This window comes from Protopterus annectens, chromosome 3.part1 (assembly GCF_019279795.1).
Source record: "Protopterus annectens isolate FY-2018-M chromosome 3.part1, PAN1.0, whole genome shotgun sequence".
In the NCBI taxonomy this organism is placed as follows: domain Eukaryota; kingdom Metazoa; phylum Chordata; order Ceratodontiformes; family Protopteridae; genus Protopterus; species Protopterus annectens.
In genome coordinates, this window is record NC_056732.1 from 115735483 (window position 1) to 115748272 (window position 12790).

At 39.0% G+C, this 12790-nt stretch overlaps 1 protein-coding gene across 1 annotated transcript in view; it reads left to right on the top strand.

The window, feature by feature from the left end:
* LOC122797639 (coiled-coil domain-containing protein 178-like) overlaps positions 1–12790 on the top strand; it is a 2875483-nt gene that overhangs the window by 941012 nt on the left and 1921681 nt on the right. Inside the window, exon 8 of the mRNA XM_044066184.1 lies at positions 11447–11592. Coding sequence (XP_043922119.1) covers positions 11447–11592 — 146 coding nt within the window. The remainder of the gene's footprint in view (positions 1–11446; positions 11593–12790) is intronic.

Here is a 12790-nt window from a genome sequence, read left to right on the forward strand (position 1 = left end):
TGACTGCTGACATTATCCCACAGTACATATTACTGTCTTAGTAGCTGGCCAACTAATGTTTTTTGATGAGTTTGCATTCGACAGTGTAAATGTTCAATAAATGAATTGTTCAGTGCTGTGGTGATGATGACTAGTAGTTCGATGAATAGTGCATTCACTGTTTTCACACAGATCCCAAAATAACTCCTTTCTATGGAGTGCCTCCCCACCATCCAAACCAAACAGTTTTTTTCTCAGGTTCTTCTCCCTAGGAATCGTAGAACAAGTACTTGTAATCAAAAGGACAAAGGCTTCTAGTCCAGAATGCTCCTGGTTCAAAAGAAAGAGCTTTCCTGGAGACCAGTGCTAGTTCTTTTCTTTCTAATTCTGTATGTAAAAGTTCCAGAAATTCAAGGTGTTGACCCTTGTCAGTCACTTACTTCTCTTTCCCCAAGGAAGTTGTTGGTAACATTAGATCTAAAGGATACATAACATCACATTCCCATACACTTTTTTCAGATTTTCTGTGTCTGGATTACATTATCAATTCTCGGAATTACCCTTTGTGTTATCTGCAGCTTCAAGGATGTTTACAAAGTATCTAGCCATAGCGCATTGCAGACTAAATGGCATTTACGTATTTCCTTATTTAGATAACATGCTCATCTTTGATGAATCTTTTTCTAGATGTCAAGAGTCATTAGAATAGATTTCTTCTCCTTTGACAAATCTGGGGTTCATGAAAGTGTTCAGAAATCCCCATTGACCCTGTCACACAGGATTGTGTTTCTAGGCTATCTTACAGACATCTTGCAGCAAAAGGCTTTTTTGACACAGGAGAAAGTGGATTTTTATCTGGAAACTTTCCCGAGCTTCTGAAATTAGTTTCAGTCTTCAGCCAGTGAGTATCTCAGGATCCTGGGGTTCTTGCCCTCTATGATTCTCATTATTTCTTTTGCCAGGTTGCACATGATAAATATTTTATTAGTTCCTAAAAAACACATGGATCCAACATTTGTATCCTCTGGAATTTCAGATTCCTATATTGGGATTTGTAAACAAGGAACAGCACTGGTGGAGACTACAGATACAAGTAAATCCAGGTCTCCCTTTTCTCCTGTACATCTATACCAGTCTGTAACTACAAATACCTTAGATTTCTCTTGGGGGGAGGTAGTATTTTTGATGGTAAATCTAGAAGGCCTGTGGAACTCCTCAGACCAAAACATGTCAGTGTCAAAGAGATGTGGGCCTTAAAATCTCTTAATTATCTCTGGTCCCCTGGAACTCTTCAGGTGATTACAACCAACACCACAGTGATGGGGTACATAAATAATTAAAGTTGCACCGGGTCATATTGTCTGTGCAGGCTGGCTATGATGGATTTGGATGTAGCTCTTCAACACTCCTTAAACCTGCAAGCATCTTATATTCCACCAGAGCAAAGCTTACTGGCAGACATGCTAATCAGGACCAGGACAGATCCTCATGAATGAAATTTTATAAAGGGGGTCTACCAGGAATTGATACTGTTCTGGGGGACACGTCAAATAAATCTGTTTGACTTCTTTCAGAACAGATAACTGAAAAAATTCTGCTCCAAAACTCTTTGCAAACAAACCTGGAAATCAGATGCCTTTTCTTTCCTGAGGTCAGAAATGTTCCTTTATGCCGTTCCACCCTTTCCTCTGATATCTAAGTTAAATCTGGAGATTCAGAAGGACTCCCAAAAGATCATTCTGGTGGCTCCCTTTTGGCCCTGGTAGCATTGGTTCTCTCATCTTATGGAATTGGCCAAGGGCAATTACTACAAGCTTCCCTGGTTTAAAACATGATTTAACTGCCTGAATGTTTCAATTCTAATTCCTTTTAATCACCTCTTTCCAGAAGACATGCAGCAGGTACTAAAGAAGGCAAGAAAATCTGCTACTCGGAAGTATTATATAACCAAATGGAAGATATTTTCTAGTTGGTGCCTAGCCAATAACCAGGGCCTTATCAGGGATTATGTACCTCTGGTGCTTAAATATTTATGTGAGTTACTATCCACTGGCTTTTCTTATTCCTCTGTCAAGGTATATCTTGCAGCCATTTCAGCATGCCTGCCCATGGGTCCTCCACTTTCGTCTATATTTTTAATGAAACAAGTTTCTTAATGGAGTTTTACACCTGAGAATTTTGTGCTGGAAAGTTAACCATGTCTGCATTTAAACCTGATCATCAAACAGACTTAAGGATCTTTACATGGAAAACTGTCCTCATTGCTCTGATATCTGCAAGAAAACTATCCGAGTTGCAAGCTGTAATGGAAAGTGAATCTTATCTGATCTTCCTTTCTGTTCACTGCGTTACCCTTTGGGTATTTATAAAGTGTCTAGCTCCAGTGATAGCCTACTGAAGACTGCAAGGTAGTCACATTTTTCCTTATTTAGACAACATACTTATCTTTGCAGAGTCTTTCTAATTGTCAGGAATCTCTCACTTTGGTGATAAATCTCCTCCACACACTTGGGAGAACATCCAAAAGCCTTGCTTGACTCCTTCTCACAGGATTGTTTTCCTGGGGTGTATCTTATATGCCTCAGTTCAAAGAACTTATCCTCCACAGGTAAAAGTTTATCTGTATCCAGATCTGTTCCTGATCTTGTTCACTCAGACAGCTGTCTCAGCATGGGAATTTCTTAGGATACTAGCTCTCATGGCATCTGTGATTCTCATAATTTCTCTGGCAAAATTCCACATGAGGTCCAGGGTTAACTTTACTAGGACCATTGTCCAGGGGCTCCTGTATGCTTAATTTGTTCCTTCACCCTATATATTCCTAAACTTTGGTAATCTACTCATACAGTATAAGCTACTGCAACAGTGATCTAATCTTGAACATAAGTGACATTGTGTAAGTAAATTTACCATAACAGTAAATGTCTTAATAGATCACTGGTGCAGTAGCCATCCCCTCTCTCCACCACCCCTTGTTTCTGTTTTAGGTTTATTGCTAGAGTTTGAAGATATATATGCATACACTGCTTGTGTGTGTGTGTGTGTGTGTGTGTGTGTGTGTGTGTGTGTGTGTGTGTGTGTGTGTGTGTGTGTGTGTGTGTGTGTGTGTGTGTGTGTGTATATATATGGATTTGTATCACTTCACTGAAAGACCATTTCACTGACACCCATTTCACTGAGACCAAATCACCTAAAGTTCATTTCACCTAAAACTCATTTCACTGACAAGTGGTACTCTAAGGCAAGTCAAAGGTATATGTCCTTTTCCCCACTGTAGTGCGATCCTGATGTTAGTATATATAGTTAGTGTGTGTGTGTGGGGCATAGCACCCCACATTGGGGGGTGTGGGGGGGTGTAGCACCCACTTAATTTGGTTTTCTGCTGTCTGGTTTTGTTTTACATTATTTGGTAAAACCCAGCTGGGTGGAGGGGCTACACCCCGCACACCCCCAATGTGAGGGTTGTACCCCCCACACCCCCATAACTATATATACTAATACCAGGATCGCACTACAGTGGGGAAAAGGACATATACCTTTGAATTGCCTTAGAGTACTACTTTTCAGTGAAATGAGTTTTAGGTGAAATGAACTTTAGATGATTTGGTCTCAGTGAAATGGTCTTTCAGTGAAGTGATACGAATCTATATATATATATATATATATATATATATATATATATATATATATATATGCTTTTACTTGTGTTACTTTTTTCTTTTGTAGCATGTACCTTTCAGGCCTCTAGCCTCCTTTTGTGAGGCAAGAAAGGTCTGAATCTTTTGGCGTCCTAAGTACAAATTCTACATGCCTCTGCATAAGCCACACAGTGGTAATGGCACGTGGCTTGTGTTCATATCCTAGGTAAGATATAATCCTGACAGCTTAAGCTACTGTAAAACTGATCTATTAGAACATCTACTATGTTATGGTAGATTACTTAGATAAATGTAGTACTATACTGACCATACTGCACAAGCATAGGGATTGTGATGAACAAATTTAAGTTGAAGTACATTACTACAGTATGTGGCTATAAAGTCAAGTACACATTATAAAGTTAGCCCTACCTCATTCCCAAAAGGACAGGGTTTATTTGAGAACAAATTCTTCTTTTATGCATAGTTTAATGAAAGGAGATACTGCCAGCCCAGCTAGCTGGAATTTTGTAAATAATTATATGCCATTGGTGAATATCGAAATGATTTATATAAGATAATTGTGTTACAAATGTATTAGAACTGTATGCCATGTGTATATCAAGCTGATCATACAGATGGGTGTAATGAAAAGGTGTTTGCAAAGTTCTGTTTGAAATGTAACTACAGTGGGCCCTGCTGGAAGAGAATAGAAATGTACATGCACTATTGTGACTGTTTAAATGTATATATTTTAACAGTGGAAGCTGTGATACAGGAGATCAACCTCAGTCTAGTAAAGTTTAGAAAAACAACTGAAGTTAAATTACTTTATGGCTAGGCCATAAAAGGTGGTATCATTCAGTTTTCAGTGCAGCAAGAGACACAATGTCTATACTAGGAAACTTTCTGTATTGTCTTTAGGGTGAATTAATTACTAGTTTTGAAAGCATGAAGGAATGCAATTGTTTTATAACTTCCAGCATCTGACAGATATCTGAGGAGAAGCCCTTGTCTGTATATTTTTACAAGTAGATGCTAAATACTGCTAGCTTTATCAATGGTTGTTTTGGCATGGGGACTACAAGTCAAATAGCAAGAAATTATGTCATTCTGCAAGCTATACCAGCAGTAATATTTTAGATATTAATTTGAGAAGTCTCATAGTGAGACAGAGTATTCTGCATTCTGTCTTGGACCTGACAACAACTAGAAGATCCATTTACCACATCTACCTTGCTCTAATAGTAAGTTACTAAGGAATAGTAATTCTGTTAGATACAGTCAGGAATATAGTAAAACTTAGTTTAGATGTTTTTTCTTTATTTGAGACTGTACTGCAATGTTATTTTAAATATTGTCTGTGGTTTTGAATTCTAATGTCACTATGAATATATATTTAGTATTGTCTTGCTCTTTTATTATTTATTATTAAATATATTTAAACCTTTCATTGTGGCTGATCTGTGTAGAGATATTTAAGTTTTGAGAGTACTTGTATGTTTATTGGTGACACTGTGTGGGCCACTCCTAATAGTCTTGCTCTTGGTCAAATTATCATTTGTATTAATAGTAATATCACACAGTAAGACTGGACAGGCAGGAGTGACTGGTGACAGTAAAAAGACTGCCTTATAGTCTGGGCAGAAGGGGGCATAGCTAGTAAGCCCGTGCCAGCCTTTCCCAAGTGTGTGTGTGTGTGTGTGTGTGTGTGTGTGTGTGTGTGTGTGTGTGTCTGTGTAAATCAAACCTCAAAGAGTGTGTGTGTCAGCTACTTGGGCAGGGGCACAAGACATTGATTGGACAGAGAGAGTGCTGGAGGTCTTAGGTTAGTTACTCAGCTGAGATTTCAACTCTATAGCTGTGCCAGTGGGGAATCTTATTGGGGATCTGGAGAAAGGTAGAGGAACCAGCCCTGGAATGACTTTGGCCTCTGTGTGCTCTTAAGGAAAATTGCACTTGATGCATAGAGCTGCATCTGGAAATACTGTGTTTGTACTTGTCATCCTCCCAGTGTACATCCCCCACTGGTGCAAGTGGTGAGGATTGAGGCTCCTTGATTACTGATCTAGTGGTGGAGCATCACACTTGTCTCCATCTGCTAGTTGTGTCCTTTTATTGGCAGTATATATCTCCTGGTCTGATATGCTGACAAAAGGTAATATGTTTTCTTTGCTCTTTTGTGCCACCATATAAATAGGCTGGCTGTCACAAAAAGTTCCAAGATATGTCTCCCACGATACAGTGATCTTGGAATCCTTGCTTGGAATGGTTACATAGTTCACAGCATGAATGTGTACCAGGGCATGTCCTGACAACAGCAATGTGTTTGCGCGTGCACACACACTCACACACACACACACACGCACGCACCTCTGCCTTATGTTACCACTTGTGACACAACACTCCTTATGCTATCATTTACTGAACATGAACCTAGACATCATTCTTTTATCACCTTTTCTGTCATGTCCTTATGTTGTTTTCCCATTACCTGTGCAACTGTCCTGTTCCTTTTGCAACTGTCTGAAGTTGTGGCTGTTACCTGTGTGTGTGCATATCACATGATACACTATGTTGTCACTCTTTCCACTCTTGCTTTTCGTGGTGTGCTACACTTTTTCTTATTAATGCCACATATTCTCTGCTACTGTGATTGAGAGGCTGTGTTCTGATATATGAGCAGCTGTGTGGGTGAATCATGAATCTGATAGTTCTGCACCACAGTTCACCTCTGTGCTTCCCCTGGTGTGCAGCAAAGAGGCCTTATATAAATCCAACTGGGTATTTTAATCCAGATAGCTGATAAATCAAAATCTTTTTTAAGGCTAAAAAGGCTGTGAAATGGTTTTAAAAAGAGTTGATTGCAGCTAAATGAAAGCTGATTGTTTCTCTTTCTATGGATTCTTCAAAGGTCCACTGAGCACTAATCAGGCTTACAGATCATGATATTCCAATACCTGTCTTTAGCATAGTCAGCAGTAGAAATGTTATTTATTTATTTATTTTACATTTGTTAACCGGGGGTGTCTGACTGAGCCGAAAAGGCCCTTTTTCAGCAGAGGCCTGGGGAGAAAAGCTCCACAAAGAAAAATTACAGACACATTTAGTTATTTAGACATGATCAGTATTCACACAAATTACAGGAGACATGTTTTTACAGTGGTATGCGCCACATAAACAGTTACTGTGGAGAGAACAAACAAAAAAATATTAATTTTAAAAATAAAGGTAATTAATAGATTTGTGGTGAACAGCTGAAATTTGAAACATAGGTAGAATACATACATAGTACACAGGTACAGTATATACATTGTAGATTAGCCAGTGTTTGTGAATAAGATTGAAAACTATTATCAAGTGCTCTAGATTTTGTATGTATGTGTTATCCGCTTTCACTAGCCTGAGGAGCAGTCATGGCACTGCCAACTTTCCTTGAGATGTTGCCTGATGAGGTCTTTAAAGGAGGCTTTGGATGATGTGTTTTGAATGCTTATAGGGACAGAGTTCCATTTTTTAGTCACTGAACTACTATATAGTGCATCTCCAAAGCTATTATAGCTGTTGGTGACTTCTAGTAGTAGTTTGCTTGATGATCTAAGAGGCCTTTTGGCTGAGTGATGTTGTACTAGGTTTTTGAGGGCAGGACACTTATTGGGGAGGTAATAGATAGAATGACAGAGGCATAGCTGATTGTAGGTTAGGAGGTTGGGCAGTTCAAGCCAGTAGAGCTGTCTCAAAGCAGTACAGTGATGAGTTCTATATGAGCAATTTGCAGCAAAGCGGGCAATTCTGTTATAGCAGGCTTCCATTTTGCTTAGTTCAGTTTTGTTGAGATTAGTCAGAATGGGAGATGCATAGAGTAGGGTGGATAGAAGTTGGGAGCGAGCAATGGCTGATCTTGTGTTGTTGGTAAGAAATGGTTTGATACAGTAGAGCGACCCCAGTTTGGCATGTACTTTTTTAATAGTTAAGTTGAGATGATTATCAAATTTTAGGTGGGAGTCTATGGTTATTCCCAATAGCTTAGCCTGTGCCACTGGAGCAATTGGAGTAGCATTAGTGGAGTAGATAGTGAATTGACTGTTAGTGTTTTTGTTAGAACTGGTTATAGTCATAAGCTGACTTTTCTTTGGGTTGAGGATAAGTTGGGCTTTGGTAAGGTAGTTTCAACGTCAGAGAATGGTAGTTGAGTTGTTTGCAGGAGGGTGGGATTGTTTTGTGCAGCACAAATTAAGGTAGTGTCATCTGCATACTGAATTATAGATGCATGCTGTGTGGCGGTATGGAGGTCATTTGTGAATACTGTGAATAGTAGTGGTCCTAAGATAGAACCCTGTGGGACTCCTATAGTTATGGGCAGCTGAGGAGAGAAAGAATTTTCCCATTTTACAGCTTGGTACCTGCCAGTTAAGTAGCTTTGGAACCAGGTAAGATTGGAATTTGATAGATGATATTGGTTTAGTTTGTTTAGCAGGATTTGGTTTGAGACTGTGTCAAATGCTTTGGACATATCCAAAAAAGGAGTTGACACTTGTAGGCCTTCATTTTTGAGAGGGTTTACTTTGTCTGTGAAGCAGAGGAGGGCTGTAGTGGTACTATGGGCAGGTCTGAAACCATGCTGAGTAGGTGACAGGATGTTGCTGTCTAGGAGATAGTTTAGCATGTGGGTATGGATGCATTTTTCTAGGATTTTGGCCAGGGGGGAGAGTAAAGCAATGGGTCTGTAGTTATTAAGTTCAGTGGAGGTCCCGCCTTTATGTATGGGTGTAACATAGGATATTTTCCAGAGTTTGGGCACATAGTTTTCAACAATTAATCTGTTTATGAGAGTGGAGACTGGGATAGCAATAGCATCTGCTGTGAGTTTCAAGAAATAGCTGGGGAGTAGGTCGGCTGCTGTTGATGAGGTTTTTAGTTTGGAGAGCATGATTTTGATTGAAGTGGTGGAAACTATTTTGAGGGTAAAGCTTGTATTAGTGTTATTTGTGTTGGTGGGGATAGTGAGGAAAGGACTGTCCTGTGATACTAAATATGGAATTGAGTTCACAAAGTGGGAGTTGAATTGTGTTTCAATGGGAACTTTAGTGTCAGGGGTGGTTGGTTTGGGGGTAGCCTTTTGGGTGGATTTTAGTAGCTGGTTTATATTTTTCCAAATTTTTTGCGGGTTGTGTTGGTATTTAGTTTGTAATGTTGTGTAGTAGGATTTTTTGTCCAGCCTAATGCATTTTTTGCACGGTTGCACAGTTCTTGGTACTTAGTTAGGCTTTGTGTTTCTTTGTTTTTTTGATAGAAAAGCCAGGCAGTGTCTCTGGACTTGAGGATTTGTTTGCTTTCTTTACTGAGCCAAGGGTTTGTAGAGGTTCTAACCTTGATTTTGCACAATGGATCGACAGTGTCTAGGTGTTGTAGAAATGTTTTGTTGAAATATGCTACAGCCTGGTCAAGTGGGAGGGTTTTTAGGGGGGGTCCAGTCACAGTTACAGAGTAAAGTGTTGAGGACCTCAGGAGAGAATTTTTGTGTGTTTCTAGTGGATATATAGTTAGTGGTTTTGCATATGCTTGTTCTGCTACATATAAAGTATATTATGTTGGGGTCACTTAAGGTGTCTGGGAGACTGCCTGTGTGAGGGTACAATGTGGGGTTGTTAGTTAGGACCCAGTCAAGGATGGATTCCCTTTTAGATTTTTTATCACATCTAGTTGGAATTTGGACTAGCTGCTGGTAGCCATGGAGATTTATTAGATTACTTGGTGGTTTTGATATACAAGTGAACCAATCTAGGCTGAAGTCCCCCAGAATAAGGGTTTCTTGTGAGTATGTGGAAGAACACCAGGATAAGAAGTCTTCATGGCTAGCAGGTGTATTACCAGGTGGAATATAGATCACAATTGTGGTGATGATCTTTTTAGGGTGAAGTTGAAGTTGTGAGATAAGTATGTCCCAATTATTGGGGGAGGGTAGGAGTTTGGTAATTGACGGACTGTTAAGTTTGACTTGTACAGTAAGGCAGTTCCACCCCCTTTACGAAGTGGTCTGTCTTGTCTAATGATATTGTAGCCGGTAGGGAGAACTTCCGAGTTAGCTATGTTTTTATTTAGCCAGGTTTCTGTTAAAGCAACTATGTCTGGGGAGTAGTGTGCTATTGTGGCCTGGTGTTCAGGTATTTTATTTTTGATACTTCTAATATTAATATTTAGCATTAAAAGATGGTTGGTTTTGCTGCTGTTGTTGATTTGCCCAGGGATGAAGAAAGTGGGGATGTTATGTTCTGACATTTGTGTTGGAGCAGTTTGAGTTGGACAGGATGGATTTGGGCCTGGGTTGGGGTGGATATCCCCACTTATGGTGAGCCTGGAGTTAAAATGGTTTATACAGATGTTGGAGTTTGATGAGGAGTGTGAGAAAGTATTGTGTTTTTTTGGAGTAGGAATGAGAGCATATGTGTTTAGTCCTGAATTGGTCCATTATGTAGTTCTTGAATAACTGTGGGCAGATGTTATTATAATGTGTGTAAGCATCTCCTCAGGTTAGCACACTCACCTTTTGATGTGAGGAATATCGGGCATATGTAGGTCCTATCCACACAATACGTGTTTACATTATTTTTTTCCAGTACTAACAATTTTGTGTAAGCTAAATGGAGTGCTGCAGTCCTGAGGTGCCATCTTTCAGATGAGATATTAAACCAAGGTTACATCTGCTAGAATCTGAAGCAGGTCAGATAGAGGTAAAAGATCCCATGGCACTTATCAAAAGGAGTATAGGAAGTTCCATCATATTCTTGCCAAATTTACTCTAGACAGTATGAATACCAGCTTGAATCTCCCATGAAAATCTACCATGCCTAATGGGACTAACCTAGTCAACAGAGGTAAGTATGTAAGTAAGTAAATGCATTTCACTGGAAGTTGAACAGGGTAAGCAGAGACTGTCATACAAAGATAAATACACATGGCAGTATAATAACATTTGTAAGAGATGCATGTAAAATAGTAACAGACATTCATATTCCTAAATTCAGCAAAGAATGTCTTGTGGAAACTGTTCTCATGTAACATTCACTCAGCAGTAAGGGAGATGAAAACATATTGGCAAGGAAATATTTAATAGTATGAAAAAAATGGTATTTTACCGAAAAATAATTCAAAATGTGGGGCTGCATACAAACTGAATTTTGGAACCTCATTGTTTGAATGGCTCCCCCGCGGTGGTGGTGCTGCGGTAGCGTTGTCGTCTCACAGTAAGACGCTGTCCGGTTCTATTCTCAGCTACAGCGTCTTCTGCGTGGAGACATGCGTGAATGGACGTACCTTCGTTGAAGGTTGTGCGTCAGGCCTGGCAAGCAGGTACGTAAAAATCAACTGCCAATCATTAGCGGATCGGAGTTCCGCTGTGGCGACCCCTAACCGGGAAAAGCCGAAAGACACAAACAAATTATTTGAATGGCTCCACATATGACTGCTGTAGAGTGAAAAATACTGCCATCAGTTTCAGGGACAACTTAGACAAACTGAGAAGGAAATAGGAATGTGGCTGGGGGAGGGGCAAGACCTTGAGTATGCCGAGTAATCAGTGTGTATACGAAACTCGAACTATACTGAACATTCATCTGATCCTTTTCTGCCATAATCATGAATATTTCCATGTCTGTTATATAAGCTCTTTAAAACCAATATATATGTTAATCAGGTGTTAATGAAAGAATCTATAACATAATAAGTTGGAGATTTTGTTAACTGTTTCCTTTTATACTTCGCTAAGTCTAGTAAGCTTCTTTTGAGGCTGTTTCAATGAGTAGTTATAACTATGATGCTTTCTTGTGTAGAAAAAATATTTAGAAATATCTGATGAACTCCAACATCTACTGAAAAAACTTGAAAAACGTCAGAATGAAACTCGTGAGTTAGAACTATCACGCAGAGTGATGGAAAAAGCTACAGCAACAAATACGGATGCAGTAATACAGCTGGAGTAAGTATTTCCTTGTATTAGAGCTATCCTTGACAATCACTGAAAAAAAAACTTATTTTGTATTTTAAAATGTGTATGTATGTGTATAGCAAAATACTGCACAGGCTTCCATCTTATTGCTATCATAGTGGTATCACCAGAGTCTGTTCTGCTTTAAATGATACACAGTTTAACTTTGTTGCCTGTTGTAAGTTTTGTTTAAATCATATGACATAGTGTGGCTTATTGTCTAGCATACCTCTGTATAGGATTTATTTGTCATAATTCTGGAGTTTTATTAATGCAAAATCTTATCCAATATGCATTTCTTAGTTCATCTTATCATGTGAGATCTAACTGATATTCATCATAAGGATTATTGCTGCAAGAATTCAAAGTATGAATGGGAATTAGTTGAGGTAGATGGCAGCTCCCTCCCTGGTATGATATTTTTAACAATCAAGTCATTTCTAGAGGTGGGTATTAAAAATGCTGAACCATTGTCATTAGAGTGAGCCAAGTTATAAAATGTATGCCCAGCATTGCATGAATGATTAGGCCACTGCACTTCACAAGTTATTTGGTCATTCCTGTTCAGCTACAGATTTCATATTATGTTATGTGCTTTTACTAATGATGTTACAATAAAGTAGTATTGACAAATGCACTTGTGGGCACCATGTTCTTTGAAAAGATTATAATTTAATAATTTTAAGAAAGAATCGTGATTCTTAGCATTGTGCTAAATTAAAGAAAAATGGAAGCTATTTGATGGAGGGAAATGTTCTAAGGAAAAGAATCAGCACAGAGAATATTGCACTCATAAATAAATATACACATAATTAATTAAAAATTATGGAGCTCACAATGAGTGTTTGACATAGGCAGGTATTGGTGAGTGACTAGCTAGGGCCTTCTATAGTAAGTGGGACCTAGTGACAGAATCTACTGCTCCAGTTTCCATACCGAAATTTGCTTTCTTACCTCTCTTCACCCTGGCAAATAGTTGCCTTAACTGGGAGGATTGAAACTGAGGATAAGAAGAAGCATGCTGCCTTGATTTCAAATGGTACAAGTACTGAAACACTACAGGAAGAGGGGAAAAAAAATCTCCAAAACTGGACTCTACTCCTCAGGAAACTGTTACTGGTCCTGAAATTGATTCAGTTCACTCTTTGAATCTAAATCCTTTTCTGTGTGATTTTCTAGGTATTAATGT